The sequence below is a fragment of the Phoca vitulina genome, unplaced genomic scaffold (assembly GCF_004348235.1).
Source record: "Phoca vitulina isolate PV1807 unplaced genomic scaffold, GSC_HSeal_1.0 scaffold40, whole genome shotgun sequence".
Classification (NCBI taxonomy): Eukaryota; Metazoa; Chordata; class Mammalia; order Carnivora; family Phocidae; genus Phoca; species Phoca vitulina.
Genome location: NW_022589743.1, coordinates 320,906 through 346,323, shown reverse-complemented (window position 1 = coordinate 346,323; position 25,418 = coordinate 320,906). Strand labels below are relative to the sequence as shown.

Sequence of the window (25,418 nt, the reverse complement as noted above, 5' to 3'; positions counted from 1 at the left end):
TGATCTCTGGAAGGCTGCACACCTCCAGTTAAGGAATCCCAGTGGTAAAACAATTGTTTCATAGCAAAGGAATGGATGATATTTGATCTCATGGGCTCAGGAGAAATCTTCACCTGTTCATGTCCCCTGACCTCTTTCTTTCCACTAGGACTGTAGCAAAATTTTATAAGAATTGTTCTCAAATTCTAGTTCTTTGGCTGTCTCTAGATGAGGCCACAGTTTCCCCCATCTGTAAAACGGTTCTACTGGACTATATAATTTTCAAGTTACCTTCAAACGCTCATATTTAGCGATTTGGTTTAGTCAATTACTTCTTGATCAGATTTAGGAAATGTTTTATATTACAAATGAGGAGGGATTTTTGTTACTAATGTGTAGGCTGCAAAAGTTCAGCACTTGTACTTGAGAAGTGGCTCGAGAGTACTGCTTATTTGGTAGAAATTGTGCCAAATTAGAGGATAGAGTAGACTTAATTCATCTGAATTAGAGGCCCTCCTTAACTGGCCCCTGAGGGAAGGCCTGATAAAGGCAGCTGACTGAGGAAGAGAATCCTGAGGAGGAATTCTTCCAAGGCACTGTTCTCCAATCTATCGACTGATTCTAGTTGGCTTCTCTCTTTCCTACACAAAACTGGGGAAGAGAGAAGCCTAACTAGAGTTTGGTCAAGACAAAGCGGAGGGTAAGAAATGGGCTACTGTGAGCTCTTGGTCAAAATAGACCAACCTCTTTGTGAGCCTGGTTAAAGCAAAGAGAGAAGGATTTGAAATACACAAGATTGGAAACGAGATCGGAAACACAACTGTAGTACAGAAAAGATTAAAATAATTAGAAGAGAATACCATATACTAATCAATGGCAACACACTTGGAGAACTTTTTAGTACTTAGCCAAATTATTACTACTCTGTGAGTGATCTCAGTGCCCATGAGACCAGTCCCTTCAAGGCTCATTCCGGGGACAGGGACTGGCGCAGGCTCAGGCAGACAGCCTATCTGTACTGGCCCCGAGGCATGCTGGGGGAAAGGGGGCACAGGGCTCACCCCAGGAAAGCAGGGATGTCTGGAAACCGGGGCAGAGCTGTGGCCTGGAATGAGAAAGGCTCATGGAATAAGGCAAGTCTGAGTAGATAGCTCACAGTTTTGTGCCAGGCTTGGGAGGGTTGGCTGTGGTGTTAGGGCCCAGGTGGTCACAGGGTGGGAACATGGAGGGAACCCACACAGTGGGTTTGCAGGAACACAGGTTATGAAGCCAGATCTTTCCAGGGAGGGGAAAAAAATGGAGTTTTGCTCTGATATGGGACCTATATTGAATGAGGAGCAGGTCCCAGAAAATAATTGTTCTTCTCTGGTGTCTGTACCCTGGAGGAAGACAGAGGAACTGGGTGCCCAGGGAACATTGGTTGAAGGGTGCTAAGTAAGCCTGTGTTCCTTCCAAAGTAAGTCCAGGCTATAGAGAGACACACATATTTCTAAAAAGGGCTAATGTTTATGTACTAGCCAGTGACTTATTCACTGTAGGTGACTGATTGTTTCTAGAAGCACTTTGACGTGATTAGTCCTAGAGCCAAGGACCTAGACTATGCCCTATTTTCTTCTCTCTGTGTATCCAAAAATTTTTTTAAAGATTTTATTTATTTGTTTGACAGAGAGAGAGAGAGCGCACAAACAGAGGGAGCAGCAGAGGGAGAGGGAAAAGGAGGCTCCCCGCTGAGCAGAGAGCCTGATGTGGGGCTTGATCCCAGAACCCTGAGATCATGACCTGAGCCGAAGGCAGATGCTTCACCAACTGAGCCACCCAGGCGCTCCTGTGTTTCCAAATTTTACTACCTTTCAAGGCCTGCCTCTTCTTGAACACTTTTCTTGCCCCTCCTTACCAACTCCTAATTTACCAGCTTCCCCATCTCCCCACATGCTTCTTCCTTCTTTTGTTCTAATAGTTTCTACCACTTACTTACCACTTAGCTATTCTTTTATTTTTCCTTAAAATTAAAAAAAGGAGGGGCACCTGGGTGGTTCAGTTGGTTAAACATCTGACTCTTGATTTTGGCTCAGGTCATGATCTCAAGGTCATGAGATCGAGTCCCGCATCGGGGTCTGTGCTGGGGGTGGAGCCTGCTTAAGATTCTCTCTCTTCCTCTGCCCCTCTGCCCACCATCCCTCTTGGCTTGCATGATCTCTCTAAAGAGAATAATTAAATAAAATAAAAAAGGAGCATATTCATTGCAAAAACACTTAAACATACAGACAGTTTTTCTTTAAAGATTTTAAAATTGGGCACCTGGGTGGCTCAGTCGGTTAAGCAACTGCCTTCGGCTCAGGTCATGATCCCAGGGTCCTGGGATCGAGTCCCGCATCGGGCTCCCTGCTCTGCGGGGAGCCTGCTTCTCCCTCTCCCACTCCCCCTGCTTGTGTTCCCTCTCTCGTTGTGTCTCTCTCTGTCAAATAAATAAATAAAATCTTAAAAAAAAAAAAAAGATTTTAAAATTGTACAAGTAGTACATGTTTTTTTCAGAAAAATTGGAAAATGCATATAAACGTGTAGCAGAAAATAAAGATCACTCACATTTTCACTACCCACAAACAGCCACTGTTCACATTTTGATGTACATTCTTCCAGTTTTTTAATAAGCATGTATGTAATTTGTGAATAATTATTTTCTTACAAAAGTAGATGATACTGTATTTATTGTCTTGGAACTCTATTTTTCATTTTTCTTAAGAGATGACTGACATCTTTTCAGGCCAGTAGACCAACTCGAACATTCTTATTGGCTGCATGACACTCCTTCAATGGACCTTGATGTGTGTTTGGTAACAAGTCTATTGATTCTTTGTTGTGGGATATTTTATCATGTCTGGTTTTTCAGTATGATAAGACACTGCTAGAAGGATGGGCATATATTAAATAACTGTCCTAGGAATGGAACTGAAGGTTCTAAGAACATACTCTTTTCTGAAGGGCTTTTGATACCTGTTGCTGAATTGTTGCTAATTTCCACTCCGTCTAGCGGTGCCTTTCCCTACACCTTTGTAAAAATGGGTATTATCATTAAACAAAACAGACCCGTTTTGATGTCTTTCTTTGAATACGAGAGATGTTGGGCATGGGTCACTTTGTAATGTTTGTTGGCCATTCATAGTTTATGAATTGCTTATGGGTATCATGTATCCATTTCTTAGCACGATGGTTATCTTTTATTTATGGATCTGTTCATGAGTTTATATACTGGGGACATCAGTCATATATGTCATATATGACAAGGACAGTGAAAACCCCTGGTACCTTGTGGCATTGCTGAAAATTTAGACATAAAGTGATTGGCTGTTGGTGCCCCTTCTGCATCCAGCCTCCAAGAAGGTGGGCTAAAGTTCTTATCTTCTTGGGTGAGATGGGGAGATGTGGCAGGTAGACAGGGAGGATTGGGGGCAGTGTTTAGGGAAGGGGAGTTTGGGGAATAGGAGGCTGAGGATGAGTCAGGCCAGTTAAACAGGCTGTGGATTCCTGGAACTACCGCTTTCTTGGAAGTTGGCTGGTCCCAGAATCCTCTCTTAATTTTGGACAGAGAAGACAGCTGCCAGCAGGTGGCGCCAAACTGCAGCTAGGACAAGATTGAAATCGTGTTGTCCAAATCTGGAGCCCCTTGGCTGGCTGCTGCAGAGTCCCCTGGGGGTTGGAATGGATTTTGTCCATGTTTTATTAAGGTTTAAAAAAATTTTTTTTTAATTTTGTGCTTCTCACTGTATATATACATATTTTTTGATACAGATCTCTCTTTCCCTTCATGCTTTTGTAAAAGCGAAATCCTCTTTGGATTTCTTTCGGTTAGCAAAATCAGGTACAAATATATGTCTTTCGCGGCGCCTGGGTGGCTCAGTCATTAAGTGTCTGCCTTTGGCTCAGGTCATGATCCCAGGGTCCTGGGATGGAGCTCCGCAGGGGGCCTGCTTCTCCCTCCCCCACTCCCCCTGCTTGTGTTCCCTCTCTCGTGGTGTCTTTCTCTGTCAAATAAATAAAATCTTTAAAAACAAAACAAAACAAGAAAACTCCCCCAAAACCAAATATATGTCTTTCATAAAAGTGAGGTGGTATAACCGTGAATTTTTGAAAAGTGAGGGATACTTGTATTCACTTATGATTCTATTATTTATTATTCAATTTATTATTATATTCATTTACCAATTATTCTATTTATTCTATTATTTTCTTTTTATAATTCTATAACTTATCATCCTATTATTCTTATTGTTCTCTTCTGTCATTTATTCTGTCATTCTTTTATTATCTTGTTAGTTTATATTTTACATACCAGTAATAAGTCAACTTTCGTCAGTTATTATTTGAACATCTTGCAGAAACCACTCTGCTAGATCTTGGGCATCAAACTGACAAGTCACAGTCCCTGATCTTAGAGAACTTGTGTATAATTTTTGTTGTATTTTATATGATCATAGCAAATCTTCTCTTATGTAATTTTCACAATGTTAAGAAAGTGTCAAAAAATAATTTACATTTTTTTGTTTTCCTACTGAGAAACAATAGAGATTATTTGCTGTCCCAGTGGTTGACCTAGTTGTAGACTCTTGGTTGCTGCTGGCTGTTTTATCATCTTCCCTTGTTTACAGATGGTTGCCCTAGTTAGAAACCCTGTTTCCATGTAGCTTGGTTCTAGAAGCTCATACCACCTTCTGTCACGGACTTACAGCCATATCCTGCTACCCAGTGACAGAAATGATGCTTTCCTAGTTTTGCTGCTGAAGTTCTGTGCTGCAGCCCCTCCTGCGAAAACCAAGATCCCATCGGTCCTCTGCATCCAAAGACCTGTGCTACTTCCATAAGGTCCAATCGCCCAAATTCCTTTTCATCACCAACTGTTCAGACCGATGTAGGAGATGCTGGAAAGGAGAACATCCATGTTCCGGCTGTTGGGCCTTCAAGTTGTCCTAGAGCGCTAGTGTTGTAAGTAGGGGTATCTGTTCTATATAGAATCCAACAAACTTTTATCGAGCCCTTATTCTTTGACTGATATTGGCTGGGAAACAGGGATATATTTTGATTGATCTACAGAATTTCAGCTCAGCTACATGCGGTTAAAACTGGCTATGGTGGAATTTATAACTATGACCTTATTTCCGTAGGAAAATGTATTCAAGTTCCAAATGGTCAGCATGGGGGCGCCTGGGTGGCTCAGCCGCTTAAGCGTCTGCCTTCGGCTCGAGTCATGATCCCAGGGTACTGGGATCGAGCCCCACATTGGGCTCCCTGCTCAGTGGGGAGTCTGCTTCTCCCTCTGCCGCTTCCCTTGCTTGTGCTCTCTCTCTCTCAAATAAATAAAATCTTTAAAAAACAAAAACAGTCAGCATGGCATGCTGCGAAAGAATCCTTGAGCCACATTTTTTTTGTACTTCTAGTGCCCCAGTTACTATCTGGCTGTTTATCAGCTGTGTGATGTTGAGAAAATTACTTAACATCTTTGCACACTGGTTTTCCCAGGTATAAAATGAAGACATCGGCTTCTACTTCATAGAGTTACCATGAAGATTGAACAAGGTATAGTTGTAAAGAACCAGGAGTAATTCTTGGCATATGGCAAGTATGAAATGTGTTAGTTAGTCAAATAGAAAAATGTATTAAGAAACCTCTTGGAACATAACCCCCTTTTGAACTGAAGACTGCTTTTGCTTTTAATGACAAATTAATGTAATCAATAACCATTATGTCTTTGCTCATTTAAAAAAAATTCTGGGATTTTAATCCCTAGGACCAGTTACCTAAAAAATAGAAAGCAAGATTTTGAATATGTTGCAATGCATTATTTTTTATTTTAAAAATCCCACAAAACTATCACCTATAAGAAAGGTTGAGGAGTATAGGTTTCTTGCTTGACTCATCCATTCTTTAATTACTGGATAATATTTGCTGTAATCTCTGGCTGGACCAACTCTGTATTGATTTTGATTTTCAAATCAGCAGCTTGTTGATGCTGTATCCTGGGAACTGAGGTTCCAGATGGTATCCTTTTCACATGGGAAAAGCCCACCGTTGTAGCCTCCGGTCTTTCTATCATGACACCTACCTTAACTGTAGGTGTGTTTATCACCATGGAAACCTATACTTACACCTACACCACTATCTCTAATCTGTGTTAAGTATCATTTCTCAAAAGTTTGTTCTAATGATTCATCACATTCAAGGCCTTTTGCTCCTTTAAATAAGACATCATTTTCTTGTCTAATCTCTCCTGCTATTCATACTTGCATTTCCACATCATTTTTGCAGTTTTCAACCTCACTTACACATGTCAATGTAATCAAATGTAATAATTATTAGAGTTGTGAGAGGCAGTCAGGACATTTCACAGAGAAGGAAACCGAAGTTTGAAAATTATGTTTCCCCAAGACAAGTTAATAAAGAAAAAAAAAAAAAGAGAGAGAGAGAGAGACAAACCAAGAAACAAGACTCTTAACTGTAGAGAACAAACTGGTGGTTACCAGAGGGGACAGGAGTAGGAGGATGGGGGAATAGGTGGAGGGGATTAGGAGTGCACTTGTGATGAGCACTGAGTAATATATGGAACTGTTGAATCACTATACTATACATCTAATAAAACTACTATAACACTGTAAGCTAACTACACTGAGATTAAAATGAAAAACTTAATAAAATTTAAAAATTTATGTTTTCCTTTATGTAATACAATTCGTTGGTGCTAAGAAACCAGGGTTAGAACCTGGGTCTCTTGATTCTGCCCAACACTCATTTCACTACATCAAATGCTCTCTGACTGTTGACACGCTCTCTTTGTGTTGTCACCTTCACTGAGAGTCTCTGGGAGGGTGTCCCTGACCACCCATTTACCTTGAAGGGATCCTAGGCTGATAGGGGTCACACCTGAAGAGAATGAAGTTTATGAGTAAAAACCATGGATGTCCTCATTTTTAGGATCCCTTACACTTGAAATTCAGTGTTTCCACCTTAAATTCTGACCCTTTGGAGCAGTTTAAAAATTATCATTGGATATTTTATATTTTATTATATTTTCTTTCTTTGGGAAAGAAAAAACCCGAGAGAGGGAGAGAGAGAGAGAGCGAGAGAGAGAGAGAGAGAGGGAGGGAGGGGGAGAGGTATGTTAAAGCAGTTTTTTACAATTAAAATTTTAATCTTTTTAATGAGTAATATTTTCTTATCATTTACCCTAATTCTGCCAGGTTTGCTTCGAGATGTTTACTGTGAAACAAGTTTGGTGAAAGTTACAATTAAGCAAAACTTCCCATGAAATTTACCAATATTCCTGTGACTCCCAGACAATCACACTTGTATCATTAATCTAGAAGCATTCGGTCTTTGCTTTAGTGAATTCTTCTTTATTTTTTTTTTAAAGATTTATTTATTTGAAAGAGCGAGCGAGAGACAGAGCGGGGTGGGAGGGGCAGAGGGAGAGGGAGTGAGAATCTCAGGCAGACTCCAGGCTGAGTGCGGAGCCACCGCCTGGGCTGGATCTCACGACCCTGAGATCATGACCTGCACGGAAACAACCAAGAGTCTGATGCTTATCAGACTGTGCCATCCAGGAGCCCCTAGTAAATTCTTCTTAATGAAATGAATATAATTTACTTTCTGTTCATTTTGTATTGATTGGTGACATAAAATTAAGCATGTTAGGTCCATGTTGAAGAAAAGAAGTTTATATGTATCAGTTTCTCTGTTTCCCCACATGTTTTAAAACATTTTGTATAAAATCACCTTTTGTGGAATAAGTTTCAAGGGACTGAAGTTTTTGAAATCCTTGCCAAATTCATAGGGTAGTGCGTTGGGTGTAGAAAGAATTGGACTGGCAGTTTGGAGACCTGAGTCCAAGTCCCATACTGTCACTTAATTGCTATGAGACCAAGGACAAGACAGGTGACATCTCTGAGTCTGACTCTTGATCTATAAATGGTCTTCACACTTCTTATCTTCTAGGGTTTTGTGAAGATCAAATTCTTGTTATGTATCTGTATATTAAAATTCTAAAGTGATCTATAAACAATGTATAATCACCATTCAATTAGTTGTGATGCTAGTTTGTTTCCTTGAGTTCTATCTCCAGGCTTTAAGAAAAATCGATATTCAAGGTGAGGAGGAAGGGAGGAGTGAGTTTTATGTTTGGAAGATGAATTTTTATATCAGAGTTAAGTAAGTACCCTTTGTATTTTCTCTCTCCTCGAGTTTCTAGGCCTAGAAGCTGAATTGTAGCAATAGGTTAGAAAATGCTATTTTCCGAAATGTCTGAAACATGCCTATTTGTATTGATTGAATTTCCTGTTTTTGCTTTAATTGCCTGGAAAATGGTTTCAGTGCATGTAAATTTTTATTAAGCTTGCCTTGTTTCAAGTATTCACACACACATACACACACACACACACACACACACATCTATCCCTCTAATATAGTCAGTGCTTCCAAACGCTATTAAATCCCTCTGATCCTGAGCGCAGATTTAGGTACACCCAGGGGTAATTGTTTCCATCTTCTGCTTTGTGTGGGAACTGAGGGGCCTTCTGTGAATGTGTCGCAAGTCTTCTCTGTGACTGAGTTTTGGATATATGCCAGCGCAGATCAGCGGGGACCTGACGGATGCTAAATATTAAAGAAGGTCTCTCTAAGATAGAACTCATTTTAAGAAAAGATGGACTCTACCATGAGCTGCACTTGACTACAGAGGCTGGATGTTCCAAGGGACGTGGAGGTCTTGAGTGTGGACTGCTCATGCATCCTAGCAGTTCAGGGGTAAGAGTTGTAGGGAATGATTGCTCTGAGCTGAATGCTGAAGTGTCTTGGGGCTCTGCTGTGGGATCCCACAGGCGGTGAAGGGTTAATGTGCCCAAACCCTGCACATTCCAAAGAAAGGTCTGGCCCTTACCCAGCTCCTGAGAGATTACCTCTAAGCCTTGGAAGATCTTGCCTGATTAGAGTGCCTTTGTAGATGCCAGAGAGTTTATGTAACAATGGGATTTATGGTGGGGTCCTTCGGCTATCTTGTATCAGTGTGGCCTCTGAAGGGGCTGGAAATTGAGAAACTAAGGTGTGTCACATGGGTCTCCCCTGGCAACATGACCGACCCCCAGTAAAAACCCTGGACACCAAGGTGTTGTGAGCTTCCCTTGTTGGAAAAGCTATATGTTGTCACAAGTCATTTCTGGGAGAAATAAGTCCCAGTTTGTATGATTCTACTGTGCCTTGTCTCTTCTATACCTGGCCCTCTGTGCCTTTGCCTTTGTGGATTTTAATTTGTATCCATTCACTATAAAAAACCATAACCATGAATATAACAGCTTTTCTGAGTTCTGTGAGTCCTTCTGGGGAATTGTTGAAGCTGAGGATGGCCTTGGGGCCCCCAACACACCTACACAGAGCAGAGCTCCAAGAAGAGAGGAAGGGGTGTTTCTTTTTTCATATTCCGATACAACTTCCAAGTCCTTGTAGCATCTTGAGATTTGAGATTATCTACAGCCTAATGCAGAGCATTAAATTATAGTGGAAAAGGTCTGTATGTAGTTTTAGAGGTGGGGATTAAAGAATTAGAAAAACTAGGGTATAAATGTTAAGGAGACTTTTCTGATACCTATATACTTTTTTATGTTTCAAAGTTACTAAAGTTTTTATGTTTCCAAGTTACTAAATCTCCTAGATAATTAAAAATTTATAGCTATATTCTCTCAGTACTGTGTATAAATATATCCATTTTTATATCAAGCAGCAAGAGGGCCCTAATGAACCAAGGCAGTGATGTTCTTTTTCCCTTTCTGGAAAGCTTTCAGCTGCTTCCTTCCTAAGACACTAGTTCAAGCATGTTACCCACTGCGCCAGGTTGTACCTCCCACCTGAGCAGGAACATCCTGGCCACGCTGGGCACCGTGTTCCTGCAGGCATGAGCATCACAAAGGATAGGATCAGGAGCTGTGCTCTGTTTTCTTTGCAGACTTGCCATTTTGGCAACACAATCATTGGAATTAGGTCATTTTTTTCCTGAATGCTTTTGTTTTAGTTGGCTGATTTATTAAATTCATTGCCCGAGCCTTATCGAAAAGTAGGGAGGATTATTGTTCACCTTTAAAAGGACTGATATGATTATATCTCTCATTCTGAGTACCATGGATGACTCTGAATCCCCTTGGGGACTCAGTAGCCTTTGGAGGAAACATGGACTTGATCATCTCTACGTTTTCCTATGTCTTTAAAGTTCTTGGATATCATGAACTTAATTTTTACATTTCTATTTCTTCATCATGCTAGCTACATTTATTGAGGGCTTAATATGAACCAAACACTTTTCAAACTACATAAATTGAATATTTACTCCTAACAACCCTCTGAAGGAATTATTATCATTATTGTCACCATTTTATAGGTAAGGAAATGGAAGGATAGGGCAGTTAGATAACTTTGTCAAAAACACACAGCTGGGGAGCACCTGGGTGGCTCAGTCGGTTGAGCATCTACCTTCGGCTCAGGTCATGATCCCAGGGTCCTGGGATTGAGTCCCGCGTTGGGCTCCCTGCTCAGTGGAGAGCCTGTTTCTCCCTCTGCTTGTTGCTCCCCCTGCTTGTGCTCTCTCTTTCTCTCCAATAAATAAAAATCTTAAAAAAAAAAAAAAAAAAACAACCCAAAACACACAGCTGGAAACAGGTAGAGATTATTTTGAATTCAGGCAGTTCAGGGCCTGACCCTTTAACCGTGCTTTGATGTTACCGTCTCTAACAAGTGAGTTAGAGACTATGTTTTTCTTTAGTTTGGTATGTTAGTTGGATTCTTTAGTGAGATGAATAGGAGGAGAAGGTATAAGCCATGAGGCTCTGACCTGCCAGGACCACTCAGTTCTAGTCTGAGTTGTCACAGAGCTCTTGGTCTGGTCACTTTTTTGTGCCCTGGAAACTGACCACCCGGAATTGTGGAATATGGTTTTATATGATACAACAGACCATTCCTGAGCCTATAAATAAAAGCTCCTGAAGGCTTTTCTACGGATGTACACAAGAAAACAAAGAAACAAGCAAAGGAAAAGGGCTAAAACCAGGTGTGCTATTTAAAATATTTAACAATCGGGGCGCCTGGGTGGCTCAGTCGTTAAGCGTCTGCCTTTGGCTCGGGTCATAATCCCAGGGTCCTGGGATCGAGTCCCGCATCGGGCTCCCTGCTCAGCGGGAAGCCTGCTTCTCCCTCTCCCACTCCCCCTGCTTGTGTTCCTGCTCTCACTATCTCTCACTATCTCTCACTATTTCTCTCTGTCAAACAAATAAATAAAATCTTAAAAAAAAAAAAATTAACAATCATATGGCTTGGGCCTGTGGACAAGGCAGGAAAGAGTAGTTCTAGGGGGTTAATTTTCTATTTCCTGATCCAGATAGTGGTTACATGGGTTGTACATTTAATCAAAATTTGTGGAGCAGTACACCTATGATCTTGCGTACGCTCTCTCTCAGATAATAAATGCAAAATAAATGCATTCATTCTTTCATTCATTCAGCAAATATTTAATGTGTATCTACCAGACGCCAGGTACTGTTCTAGGTGATAGAAATATGATCTTCAACAAAATGGATGACATCCCTGTCATTATTGAGCTCATATTCTAGTTCAGAGGAAGGAACACCAAACAAGAAATAAAACAAAACAAGATAATTTTGTATGGTGATGAGTGTTCTCAAGGAGATAATACAGGGTGATATATTAGCGACTTTGGCTAGAGTGGTCAGAAACAGCTCTTCTGATAGGAATGATAAAAAGGTACCAGCCATAGGGGGATCTGGGGCAAGTGCATTTCAGGCAGAGGGAACAGTTAGCACAAAGGCTCTGAGGCAGGATGAACTTGTATTTAAGGAATAAAATAAAGGGCAATATGGTTAGAACTGAGGGTGAGGGTCAGAGTGTAAGATTTGAGTAGAGGGATGAGCAGGGCCAGGTCATAGAGGTCACATACTAAAACATTAAACATTGTGTGTAGGCGCCTGCGTGGCTCAGTCTGACTCTTGATTTTGGCTCAGGTCGTGATCTCCATGTCGGGCTCCGCGCTCGGCGGAACACTGTGGGTTTTTAAAAAAAAGTCATTTTTATTGAGGGGCAATCAATGATGTGCTAGTAAATATTTAATAACCAACTCTCGAGGAGGGATTCCTGATTTGTAGTGTTAGCCGATTTCTCTGGTGTAAATATCTTCTCCATGGCTGATTTCAAGCTACCAAGGTGACATCACTAAGTGGGGAGTTGGGAAGAGATGTACAGAATTGGTTCTTCTGAGATGGAGAAACAGCTCCCAGATACCACTAGGTGTAATTTACAGAAATTTTTAAATTTGCCCTTTTTATGTGTTTGGGGCTATAAATTTTGACAAATGTGTCAGAATTTACATCTGGCAGCATCATTTTAATGAGGTGGGATTTGATGACAGGTAGGAAAGGTGGTGTACGTTCCTTCAGCACTTAGATAATTACAAGATATTTTTTCTCAGTGGAATTTTCTCCAAGACTATAATGGTTTGTTTCACATAATCTGATGGAGGATACTGTTAGGCATTTTGACTGTAGTCCCTCTGGCTAAGATTCATTAGAAGAAGATAATAAAAGTAATTCAAGGATAATTCTAGTGTCCTTGAAGGATCCCAGTATCTTTTCTGCTTAATTTTCAGATGAAGCCTGAAATCAAATTTTCATGGATAGATTACAATATGGATAGTCCATCCACAGAAGACCGAGAGTCAATAAAGTATCTAGGGGCAATATTTGATCTGAGAAAATTATGTTTTCAGTTCATCTGATTTATTTCCCTTTACTAGAGATGGATCCATTGGTCAAGAGAGTTATAAGCATCAAGCATACTTTGTAATACAAGTGAATGACTCCATTAATAGAACTGGAATTCTAAACCAGAACTTTTGCTTAACCTCCCTGTACTTGGAATATTGTTTAAATACATATTCAAAAAGGAAATGAGATTTGAAAATTCCTCATTATAAATATCAAATATGAAAAACTGAGTTAGCATTTATTGAATGCTTGCTCCTTAAGTGCATGATCCAATAATTTATTTGTTTAATCTTTACAATAACCACTCGAGAGAAGTAGTAGTATTTGACAGATGAACCTGAATTGCTTACATCGTAGCTATTATGAAAGAGAAGAGGCTTGTTATTATATCACAGCATGGCAGATTGGAGATTTAAGTGGAAGTATTTTTATTCCTTCTGAGTTTGTCTTATTTTGAATTATTGGGAAATCCTCATGAAAATCTAGGGGGAAGCCTGTCAATTTTTTGTAAAAATTTTCATATAAATTAAAAGCTATTAGATGTTCATACATCTGTACCCCAGACACGAGCATTTTATTTTATTTTATTTTATTTTTAAAAGATTTTATTTATTTATTTGACAGAGAGAGACACAGCGAGAGAGGGAACACAAGCGGGGGGGAGTGGGAGAGGGAGAAGCAGGCTTCCCGCGGAGCAGGGAGCCCGATGTGGGGCTTCATCCCAGGACCCTGGGATCATGACCTGAGCTGAAGGCAGACGCTTAATGACTGAGCCACCCAGGCGCCCAGACACAAGCATTTTAAAGATAAGACAACACCACCAGTGGTAGCTTGCTAAAGGAAGAAGGTTTATTGAATACAAAGAACTGACATTTTCTGTCGGGCAATCAAATGACTCATCAAATTGGTATGTGACATTCTTCCAGATGAATGGGGAGATACCACTATTGATTGCCCACACAGTGCTTATATTTCAGTAACAGAAAGAAAATAGGACAGTCATTTTTTCTTAGGCTTGCTCATTTTTCCAGACATAATGCTCTCTTTTCTTAGAGAGTATCTGGCATATGCTCCCTCTTGTGTCTTAAATTAATTGTTTTGAGATTTCTCTTCCAGGGAGTGGAGCCTGGTGGTGAGTATTTTGCTTCGTTGGTCTACCTCCTCAAGAACTTTTTTAACCACTATGGCTTTGGCCAGATCTAAAAATTAAAATTTAAAAGGAGATTTTAGAGAGTTGAAAAAAGATGAATAAGATCCCGCTAGCTAAAATGTGGAAGCAACCCAAGTGTCCACCAAAGGATGGCAGATAAACAAAATATGGTATATACATTCAATGGAATATTATTCAGCCTTCAAAAGAAAGGATATTCTGACACATGCCATAACATGGATGAATCTTGAAGACATGATGCTCAGTGAAGTACGTTATCAACAAAAAGACAAATATTGTATGATTCCACTTATAGGAGGGACTTAGAGTAGTCAAATGTGTAGAGAGAGAAAGTAGAGTGGTGGTTGCCAGGGGCTGGGAGGAGGAGGGAAGGGGGAGCTATTGTTTACTAGTTACAGAGCAAGATGAAAAGAGTTCTAGAGATGGATGGTGTTGCTGGGTGCACCACAGTATGAATGTACTTAATGCCACTGAACTGTCCCCTAAAAATGGCTAAGACAGTAAAGTTTGTGTTCTGTGTATTTTACCACAATGAAAAAATTGAAAAAAAAGATGAATAAGAAATTTTATAAATTAAAGGAATAATAGGATTTTTAATAGGATGGACTATGCAGTAAGCACAAAGTAGATGATTTTTTGGTGAATTTTGATTTCTTGGTTAGCTAAAAGCCTGGTGACATATTACTTTGTTTAAAATTACTGCATATCACACGACGTGGATGGAACTGGAGGGTATTATGCTGAGCGAAATAAGTCAAACAGAGAAAGACATGTATCATATGACCTCACTGATATGAGGAATTCTTAATCTCAGGAAACAAACTGAGGGTTGCTGGAGTGGGGGGTGGGGTGGGAGGGATGGGGTGACTGGGTGATGGACACTGGGGAGGGTATGTGTTCTGGTAAGCACTGTGAATTGTGCAAGACTGTTGAATCTCAGATCTGTCCCTCTGAAACAAATAATGCAATATATGTTAAGAAAGAAAAAAAGAAGAAGAAGAATGTAGCAGGAGGGGAAGAATGAAGGGGGGGAAATCGGAGGGGGAGAAGAACCATGAGAGACAATGGACTCTGAAAAACAAACTGAGGGTTCTAGAGGGGAGGGGGTTGGGAGGATGGGTTAGCCTGGTGATGGGTATTGAGGAGGGCACGTTCTGCATGGAGCACTGGGTGTTATGCACAAACAATGAATCATGGAACACTATATCTAAAACTAATGATGTAATGTGTGGGGATTAACATAACAATAAAAAAATTTAAATAAAAAAAATAAAATTACTGCATATCACTAAAGTTAGACATCCATTGCACGCTGATGTGTGTACTATATATCTTTATCATTACCTATTCTTACTAAGCCCTGGGAATATAAAAACAACCAAGCTGGACATTGCAAATGAAATAGTACAGCATACAAACAGAATTTCATTTTAATTACCTTTGACTTGATTTCCCATGTTTCCAGATCCATAATCTTTAGACTTGTAACCTCCAGACTTGCAAGCCCTGTGAACACATATTGTTGGAAACTCACAAAAGAGAGTGATTTAGCGAGAACTCCTTCTTTCTTTCTTTTTTTTAAAAAAGATTGTATTTATTTATTTTAGAGAGAGAGTGCGAGTGCATGAGTGGGGGGGGAGGGCAGAGGCAGAGGGAGAGAGAATCTCAAGCAGACTCCACACTCAGCACAGAGCCCGATGTGGGGCTTGATTCCATGACCCCGGGATCATGACCTGAGCTGAAATCAATAGCTGGATGCCCAACCAACTGAGCCACCCAGGTGCCTCTAGAGAGAACCTTTTCAATTCTAGATTCACTCTTGCATTTTCTTTAACTGTTTGGCGAGAACAGTTGCAGTGGGTTACACAGCTGGAACTATTCTGCTTTAGCATTAGCATCAAGAGGCGATATTTTTAATTGTCATACCTTTAATACAGGGCTTGTCCCATTTTGGTTTTGTGAGATGTTGTTAATTTGTACCTTGGCGGTCACGTGTTATGTTTAATGTTTAGCATTCACGATAACAGATGCAGTCATGTCAGTTTACGTTCACTTTCTAGGGATCTAAGTGTCAAGTGGACTTCACTACGGACATCTTCCCCGTAACTTATTTCACCTACCCATCCTCTCCATCAATCAGGCGGCAGTAGGTCTCGATTTCCTTCTCCAGGTGGACCTTGATGTCGAGCAGCTGCTCGTACTCCAGCTTCTGGCCCTCCGTCTCGGTTCTGACCTGGTGCAGCTGTTCCTCCAGGGCCCCGATCTGAGCCTGGATCTGGGCGAGCTGTGCACAGTAGCTGCCTTCGGTCTCGGTCAGGGAGCACTCCAGGGAGTGTTTCTGTCGGGAAACAAGAACGAACCTGAGGTGCAGAACCCGAGATATGCAGACGTTTGCTCTGATAGATGACTTCCTTCTCTTGTTAATTTCGTCTCCAACTGAGTTCGATTTCACGTGGACACGTAATGAAGAAGACTCCATGGCATTCTTAAAAAGGAGCACATCTCTCTTTTTGGTGGAATAAGCTAGAGACATTAATGTTGCTGTTTTAGCTGTTCTATGTAAAATCCTATTCTTATGTTCTAGGTTCATTGCATAAATATACATGTGGATATATTCTCACCGTGGTTAAGGGCTTTAAAACCAACTGGCGCATATTTAAAACGATACTCTGGGAGATGGTAAGAAATTGTCCTTTTCATACCGTGGCTAAGAGAGATTGAAGTTCAATTTCTAATGTTTGGAGATTGCGCTTCATTTCGGTCAGTTCATTCCGGGCTGAGGTTGTGGCCCCAACGTCCTCAGAGATCTGCTGTTGCAGCGAAGCACTCTGAAAAGGTAGGAGTGAGGGAGCAAATCTTAGTTTTGTGACCATCACTAAGATGCAGAGGAATCGTTTTTTTTTTTTTTTTTTTTTGGACAGGACTCACCTTCTCGTTGAACCAGGCCTCTGCGTCCCTGCGGTTCTGCTCGGCCAGGGCCTCGTACTCGGCCCGCATGTTGTTCAGCAGGATGGTGAGGTCCACCCCGGGCGCCGCGTTCATCTCCACGTTCACGTTCCCTCCGGCCGCGCATTGCAGGACCTGCATTTCCTAGAGGTAGAAAAGTGTACAGCTCAGGTATGCAGGGATCTCATAGAAAGTCTGAGGCTTAGCTTTGGAAGGCTTCTTAGAGTTCGTCTGGCTTCACCTCCCAGGCTGTGCAATGACCCTCCTCTCCTTTTTATATTTCTTTCCCATCTCACGAAGTAGCCTGCTTCATAATGAGAGAGTTCTTCAACTGCTCCAGAGCTCTCCCATCCGGTGAACCAAAGTCCTGCATTTATGACTCCAATTCACTGGTTTTAGTTCTGTTGCACAGAAAGTCTTAATTCCTTTTCCGAATGAAAACCTTAACTTAAGATATTGAAAATGAATTATCCACCATCTCTTATTCTATTCATTTACAGCTGAAATGTCTCCACCTTGGTGGACTGGTCTTCAATCCACTTAGCAAAGAGCTTTGATGTGTTCTTGACTCAGCCAGATCCTGAACACAGCATGAACAGGGGCGAGGGGCTGAGTCTGAGTATTTCTGAACAATTGAAATAATTATAAATAAATATTTATGTGTATATATTTATTTATACTTATAAATATATTTGTTTACTTCTAATTAATAAAGGAAGAGTACCATCCTCTAAAGAATTCTAGCTGTTTAAGAAGCTATTAAGCTTACACAGGGACATTAGACACATCTCTATGTGAATTCTGGTTCTGCCTTGTGGCTGGATGAACTTGAGAAAGTTGCTTAACTTCTTTAAATCTCAGTATTGTTATCTGAAAGTTGAGGATAAAAAATCCTTCTCTGGGTTGTTGAAAGGGGTGAAAGAACTATTACTAAAATGACCAACAATATACCTGGTGTATAAATACTAAATAAATGCTAGTTATTCTGCTCATTGTCATCATCGTAGAAGTTGGAATCAGTTTTGCAGTCAAAGTCCACACATGATTCCCTATGCAGTATGTACTGTTGGGATGGAGTGAGTTTCTTCTCTCAGATTGTGGCTGGCAGACATCACTGCTAAGACTGTGTGCGCTGAAATCGTACGGGTCAGCTTCTGTCCCTACTGCAGAAACTCTCCTCTCCGCCACGTCCTGGGTTTAGATTGGTCCTTATGACGATGAATAATGAGGTTTTCTTTCCTTCCTGCCCCAAGTCCCTCGAGCGATTCTAGCATTCTTTCCTCCCTGGTAGCCCCAGATCTTCTCTATTGTCAGATGTGGTTTTTACTTCAGAGGACTTAGTGAAAACTTCCCCAGTTCAAGCAGAAAAAGATAAAAGAGATGCATGTGGGTTTGCCTGTAAAAAAATCAATGGTATGCGATTTATCAAAAATTTATTAACTACCGTGGATGGGCAACACCCATGCTTGAACCATAGAAATGTTGTTCTTCAAGTAGTTATTTTTATAAGACAGGCTCATGCCTAATCAAATAGCATTTTTAGCCTGATTTCCTGCTTTAAGTATTTGGCTTGACTGTAGAAGCCTTTTGGCTGTTTAAAAATATCAAGTTCATTTTCAAAGAATAAAGATTTTTTTTTTCAGAAAACAGTGGTTCTAAAAGCAGTCCCAAAGACGTGTCTGGAATAGTGGCTGTAGGATCCGATTTTGAACCCAGCTTCCAATGGTGACTGCTTTGAAGTATATTCTTTATTTGGAAGAAAAGATTTTGATGTAACAATTTATTTTCAGTCTCCCTTTTTATAGACACACCTATTAAGAATATGCATTAATATTAAATGTATATATGTAATGTATGTACAAGGTAAATGTTTAAGTGTTTTGAATCTGCCACTATTATATAGGAATTTAGATCTAGTTTTTGTAGGATGTCCTTACAGTATATTTATTTTATGTAATTAGATGTAATCTCTTAACTGTCCCATTTTAACTTAGCTATAATTACCTAGCCAAACACTACTCTTATAAACCTGATTGATCTGGAAAACAGGATTCTTTTTTTTTTTTTTCCCGTGGGAAACTTGATGAGAGAGCAAGGGTGGATTTGTACAAATACTTTGCCATTTCTCAAGACAACTCATGCCTCATTGCCTATTTGACAGTGGGTCTTTAGTACCAATTTCTCATTTAAGAAGTCAAATGCATTATCTTCCGCAAGATGGACGGTGTCTGCAGAGGGATAGCAAAATGCACATAGGCAGTTCTTACCTCCTTATGGTTCTTTTTCAGGTAAGTCATCTCCTCACTGAGGGTTTCATACTGAATCTCCAGGTCTGTTCTGCACAAGGTGATTTCATCCAGAACTCTGCGTAGCCCATTGACATCGCTCTCCACACTCTGGTGAAGAGCCAGCTCATTTTCATACCTTAAGGAACATTCATGATTTTCCGGTATGTCATATGGTGGGAAAAATAGTCACTTATCAATGATCAAGGGCTAGAATTCTGGGATTTTGAAGTGGCAGATTTGGCCACAAGAAACATTTTAAAAGTATACTGCATAAGAATAATTATTTTCTTTAATTTGAGGTATTTCTGTCACAGAAAATGAACTAGGGGATTGGACACTGCTTTTAGAGCAGTTCATACTTTATGTTTCACAGCCAAAATATAAAAAAGTAGTAACATTCTGTTTAGTTTATTTTACATTCTGTTTTAAATCCAAGTGTTTTACCAGTGTTGGAATAAGAGTTGGTAATAGTTAATGGAGGGCTCAAAAAATAAATTCAATTTAATGCTTCATGTTAATTCCCATGTATCTTTTTCACTCTCTGAGTTGACTTACTTGAGTCTGAAATCATCCGCTGTCAGCCTGGCATTATCGATCTGCAGAATAGCATGAGCATTGCTGGTGGTGGAAGCAATGATCTGGAAATGGGGAGTTTGACTTTTAAAGGGCAATTTAGCACAACCAATAAAAAATAAGTTTTTTTTTTTAAGGTTAGGGAGTGGGAATAATAAAAATTAATATAGTTACTAGATAGTGACATTTTTATCATGAGGTTCACAAACTAAATCTACTTAATACTTATTTCCAATGCTACATTGAAATTCCCTTTAAGAAATTAAATATAGGGGGACTCCTGGGTGGCTCAGTCGGTTAAGCGTCTGCCTTCAGCTCAGGTTGTGATCCTGGGGTCCTGGGATCGAGCCCTGAGTAGGGCTCCCTGCTCAGAGGGGGAGTCTCCTTCTCCCTCTCCCTCTGCCCCTCACCCCGCTAGTGCTTTATCACTCCTCTCTCTCAAATAAATAAATAAATAAATAAAAATCTTAAAAAAAAAAAGAAATTACACATAGGGATGATCCATGTTTTTAGTATTCAGTGAAGAAAGGAAAAGAACATTTAGAAATGAAACTATGTAAAAATGATCATGAAGTGTAATTTCTTACCTGATTTTTCAGATCCTCAATTATCGGGAAATATCTACTATAGTCGTGATCAAGACCACGGCAAGAACCAGGCCCAAATTTCTCGTACCAGCCCTTGATCTTCTGCTCCAGGTCGGCGTTGGCCTCCTCCAGAGCTCGCACATTCTCCAGGTAGGAGGCCAGGCGGTCATTGAGGTTCTGCATGGTCACCTTCTCGTTGCCTGACAGGAGGCCCCCCTCATTCAGCGTAAAGCCAGCACAGAGATTGCCTCCCCCTGCATTTCCGCCTGATGAACTGCCCCCGAAGGCGCACGAGAAACCGCTTCCAATTCCAGGCAGGCTGCAAACATTGCCCACTCCAAAGCTGGACCCCCCGCCAGAGAGCCTGAGCGATCCTGCAGTAGGACGGGGACAGGCCCTCCTGGATCCACTGGAGAGTCGAAGAGACATGGTATCAGGGCCGATGCGTTGCACAGCTGTCTTGGAGAGAGCCAGAGTGGAGTGCCTCGTCGTCTCAACTGTTTTGTTTGCCTTTTTATAGACAATTCTCAAGTGTGTTCTGGATGAAATTCTGCCTACATAGAGTAAAACATGGCTTGCCAGCCTCAGCAAGTTAGCATAATTGGGTGATTTTTCCTAATTAGTAACTAACTTAGCTGGGCTCCTTTCTGTAGGAGGGCAGTTGCCCTCAGGTTGGTGGTTATCTGAGAAATGGGTCTGGGTGGAGCCATGTCAGTTTCCTTATTGCCTTTTTAAATTGCGAGTGAGTCATTCTTTACTTCCATCCTCAGAAGATAAAACTCATCAGTCCACCACACAATAGAAATCTGGCGTCATGGTTTTGGGCTATTATGCTAATAGATATCGACGTTTCTGAGACTTTTTCTACTTTTTTTTTCACAGTTCTTTCCACAGAAGTAGAGAACAGTCCTGTACTTGTTACTCCCCCCAAATGGTCCTTCAGTCACTGGTTTTCCCCTCCCTCTTGGCGCTGTTTCTAATGGGAAGTTCACTTCCATTTTGGCTGACGTGCCATCATCTTCTGTTGACACTTACTTATGCTTGGGGATAGTTGTCTTCTCTTATCCATTTTGGCAATTAGGAACACACCCCTAATTGCTGTTATGTGCTGTGGGACTTCCGAAGGACATTAACATTTTTCCTGACCCTGCAAAATCTGAGGCAAACCTGGAAGGAAATATTTCATGTGTTTTTATTTCATTGTGGGTTAGCTTAGGTGAAAGTCATCAGTAGACTAATTATTTACTGGGTGTGGATTCCCAGATATTTATTGAAAACCCTGAATATTTTGGAAGTTTTTGAGACATCTGGAAATTGACTTGTGGACAAAATTTCCCTGAATATTTATTATGGGTGTGAGGCTGTTACAGATTCATTCGTTCATTCACTTAACAAGTATTTATTAAACACCTATATGTGCCGGTCACTGTTCTGGGCACTTGGGATAAGTAGATTCATACATTATCTGTCTTTTGGTGACTGACTTATTTCATTGAGTTTAATGTCTTCAAGGTTCAACCATGTTGTAGCATGTGTCAGAATTTCTTTTCTTTCTAAGGCTAAATAATGTTCCATTGCATGTGAATACCATATTTGGTTTACCCACTCATCATTAGGATTGTATTCACTTTTTGGCTGTTGTGAATAATGCTACTAAAAACATGTGTGTACAAACATCTGTTTGAGTCCCTGCTTTCATTTCTCATGGGAATATACACCATGGTGGAATTAATAGATCATATGGTGATTCTGTTTTTAATTTTTTGAGGAACTGCCATACTGCTTTCCATAGTAGCTGCACTATTTTATGTTCCCATCAATAGTGCACAAGGATTCTAATTTCTCCACATCATCACCAACATTTGTTGTTTTCTTTTTATTTCTTTTCTTGATAGTGACCATCCTAATGCACAGCAGGTGGTATCCCCTTGTGGTTTTGATTTGCATTTCCTTAATGATACATGATGTTGAGCATCTTTTCATGTGCTTGTTGGCCCTTGGAGTATCTTACCTGGAGAAATGTCCATTAAGTCCTTTGCGCATTTTTAGAATCATGTAGTTTGTTTTTTTTTGTTGTTGAGTTGTAAGAGTGTGTTATATATTCTGGATATTAACCCATTATCATTTCATTGTTAAGCAGGTTGAATTTATCGCTCTTTTTATTTTTGGATTGTGATTCTTTTATCTTATTTAAGAAATGACTAATTCTCCAAGATCATATACATATTTTCCGATGTTGTTTTCTAAACATTTAATCATTTTGCCTTTCACATTTCAGGCTTTGGTAGTTGGGAAAATTTTTAAGTATTATTTTTTAAAATTCTTTGATATAGAATCAAATTTCATTTAAAAATATAGATAGTGATAATTTCGTCATATTTACTGAATGGTGCCATACTTTCCCTGCAGTGCCATATTGTCATAAAGCATGTGTTCAATGCCTCCTCTGTCGTCAGTAAAATCTTCATATAAGTGAGGGTTCAATAGGTATTATTTTTCTATCTGTGCCAGAACCATGACATTTTAGTCACAGTTGCTCCATAATATAACATGATATTTGGTAAGGCAAGAACTCCATCAACTCCACGCCATCAAGTCAAATATTCTTTCTCCATTCTTCTTTCATATAAATTTTAAAATCAGCTTTTTTATATACAATAAGATCCCAAGATTTGCCTTAAATCTATAAAGATATTGAGGAAAATTGACACCCCTATGATATGGTGTATGTCTAGCCAAAAAATTGAATATCATTTCCATTTATTGAGGCCTTAATGTTCTTTAGTAGAAAGTTATTTTTCTGTATGTGCTTTCATGTTGTTTTTTAGAAAATTTCCAGATATTTATCTAATATCATTGTTAAAGATATCTTTTAGAAATCACATTTTCTAGATAAATTTTACTATATAAGAAATGCAATTAATATTCTTTAAAAAATTTTTTTATTGTTATGTTAATCCCCATACATTACATCATTAGTTTTAGATATCATGTTCCATGATTCATTGTTTGTGCATAACACCCAGTACTCCATAAGAAATGCAATTAATATTTATGTAGTCATTGTGATCAATTTTGCTACATTCTATTCTTTTCACCCCAGTTTTTATTTTCTCCAGGTTTATTGAGGCATAATGGACAAAGAAAATTGTAATATATTTAAACTGTACAATGTGATGATTTGATATATGTATACACTGTGAAATGATTCTCACAATCAGGTTAATTAGCACATTCACCACTTCACATAGTTACCTGTGTGTGTGTGTGTGTGTGTGTGTGTTAGAGAAAGAGAGAGAGAGAGAGAATTGGTAAGATCTACTCTCAGCAAATTTCAAGTATGCAATACAGCATAATTAATTTTAGTCACCGTGCTACATGTTAGATCCTCAGAACTTACTCATCTTATAACTGAAAGTTTGTACCCTTTTACCATCCTTTCCCATATTCCTACTTCCTAGTCCCTGCTAACCACCATTCTGCTCTGCATGAAAACATTCTTGGTATAAACAAATCTAGCAGTATCTAAGAGTATAGAGTAAAATGTTAAAGTCTTTCCTCACTTTTGTCCTCCCTCCCCTCCCAGGTGACTAGGTTACCCTTCCAGATGTTTGCAACCTTCCAAATGGTCTTCTATTCATTGCACAATCCATAGCGTGTAAACACACAAATGCCATACGTGAATGGTCTGTGTTATATGTACTGTTCTGTAACTTGCTTTGTTCACCTTACATAATATGTCTTAGAGCACAAATAGGTGCCTGATATGGCAGAAACTCTTGGTTGACCCCCAGTTTTTACCCAGTTTTTATTTCACAATAAAGACTAGTTTCTCTAGCATTCTTTGCTGCTCACTGTGGCTATGTGATTAAGCTAGCCAATGTGATGTAAGTGGGAGAATGTGTGGCGTGTTCTAGGGACTTTATCTAAGAAGAAGCTGACACCAGTCTTTGTCCCATCTTCTCACTTGCTTTCATCCTGCTGGCATGGGTGTGATGGCTGAAGCTGATGGTTGGAACTTCATCTTGGACCATGTGCCAGGGCCATATCCTGGCTATGGTAGAGTGGGAAGCTGAAAACAACCTGGGTTTCTGATGGTGTTCTGGTTCAGAGCTGTCATCCTAGCCCTGAGTGCTCTACCTCTGGAGTTTTTTGTTTTGTTTTGTTTTGTTTTTTTGTTTTAAAGATTTTATTTATTTGTCAGAGAGAGAGGGCCCACAAGCAGGGGCGGGGGCAGACAGAAGGTGAAGCAGGCTCCTTGCTGAGCAGGGAGCCCGATGCGGGGACTCAATCCCAGGACCCTGGGATCATGACCTGAGCCGAAGGCAGACACTTAACCGACTGAGCCACCCAGGCGTCCCTACCTCTGGAGGTTTATGTGTGAAAGAAATAAACTTCTGTGTAAAGTTCTGTTATTCTGTTACTGTTACTCAGAGCCAAACCTAATATTAAGTAATTTGTCTAACCACTAGCTTATTAAATAAGGACCTTCAGATTGTTTTCAGCTTTATTGCTGTTACTGATGATGCTGAACATGTTCACATTTTTCTTTAGGGTAGATTCCTTAAATTTTTTTGCCAGTTCTTTTTAATCAGATTTATTGAGGTTTAATATACATATAATACAATTCATCCTTTTTAGCTTACAGTTCTATAAATTTTGACAAATGCATGGATCATGTAGCCACTACCACAAGGTATAGAACAGTTCCCTAACTACCCCCTCCCAGATTCCTCTGTATCCCTTTGTAGTCAATCTCTGCCCACAGCCCCAGCTCTAGGCAAACACTGATTGCTTTTCTATGCTCATCGTTTTACTCCAGAATGTCATATAAATAGGATCAGACAGTATGTACTCTTTGTGTCTGACTTCTTCACTTAGCATAATTCAGTTGAATGCATTCATGCTGTTGAGTGTATTAAAAGTTTGTTAATTTTTATTGGATAGTTTCCCATTTTTTTGATGTACCACAGTTTATCCACTCACTAGTTGAAGGACATGAGTCGTTTCTAGTTTTTTTTTTTTTAATTTTTTTATTGTTATGTTAATCCCCATACATTACATCATTAGTTTT

At 39.9% G+C, this 25,418-nt stretch overlaps 1 protein-coding gene across 1 annotated transcript; it reads right to left on the bottom strand.

The window, feature by feature from the left end:
* Window positions 1-13,606: 13,606 nt before the first annotated feature.
* KRT25 (keratin 25) lies at window positions 13,607-20,893 on the bottom strand. The gene is made up of 8 exons (XM_032428878.1): window positions 20,345-20,893; window positions 19,740-19,822; window positions 19,164-19,320; window positions 16,879-17,040; window positions 16,653-16,778; window positions 16,071-16,288; window positions 15,389-15,456; window positions 13,607-13,978 (listed from the first exon to the last, which is right to left on the bottom strand). Exons 1-8 carry the CDS (start codon window positions 20,771-20,773, stop codon window positions 13,869-13,871), a joined length of 1,353 nt encoding a protein of 450 aa, XP_032284769.1. The 5' UTR covers window positions 20,774-20,893; the 3' UTR covers window positions 13,607-13,868.
* Window positions 20,894-25,418: the final 4,525 nt, after the last annotated feature.

Excerpts from the sequence above, each read along its gene's own strand:
- KRT25 (XM_032428878.1), bottom strand. The coding sequence starts at position 20,773 with ATGTCTCTTCGACTCTCCAGTGGATCCAGGAGGGCCTGTCCCCGTCCT. Across the intron at positions 19,823-20,344 it reads TTGAGGATCTGAAAAATCAG|ATCATTGCTTCCACCACCAG; the intron begins GTAAGAAATTAC and ends CCCCATTTCCAG. Across the intron at positions 16,289-16,652 it reads TTCAATCTCTCTTAGCCACG|AAACACTCCCTGGAGTGCTC; the intron begins GTATGAAAAGGA and ends GTTTCCCGACAG.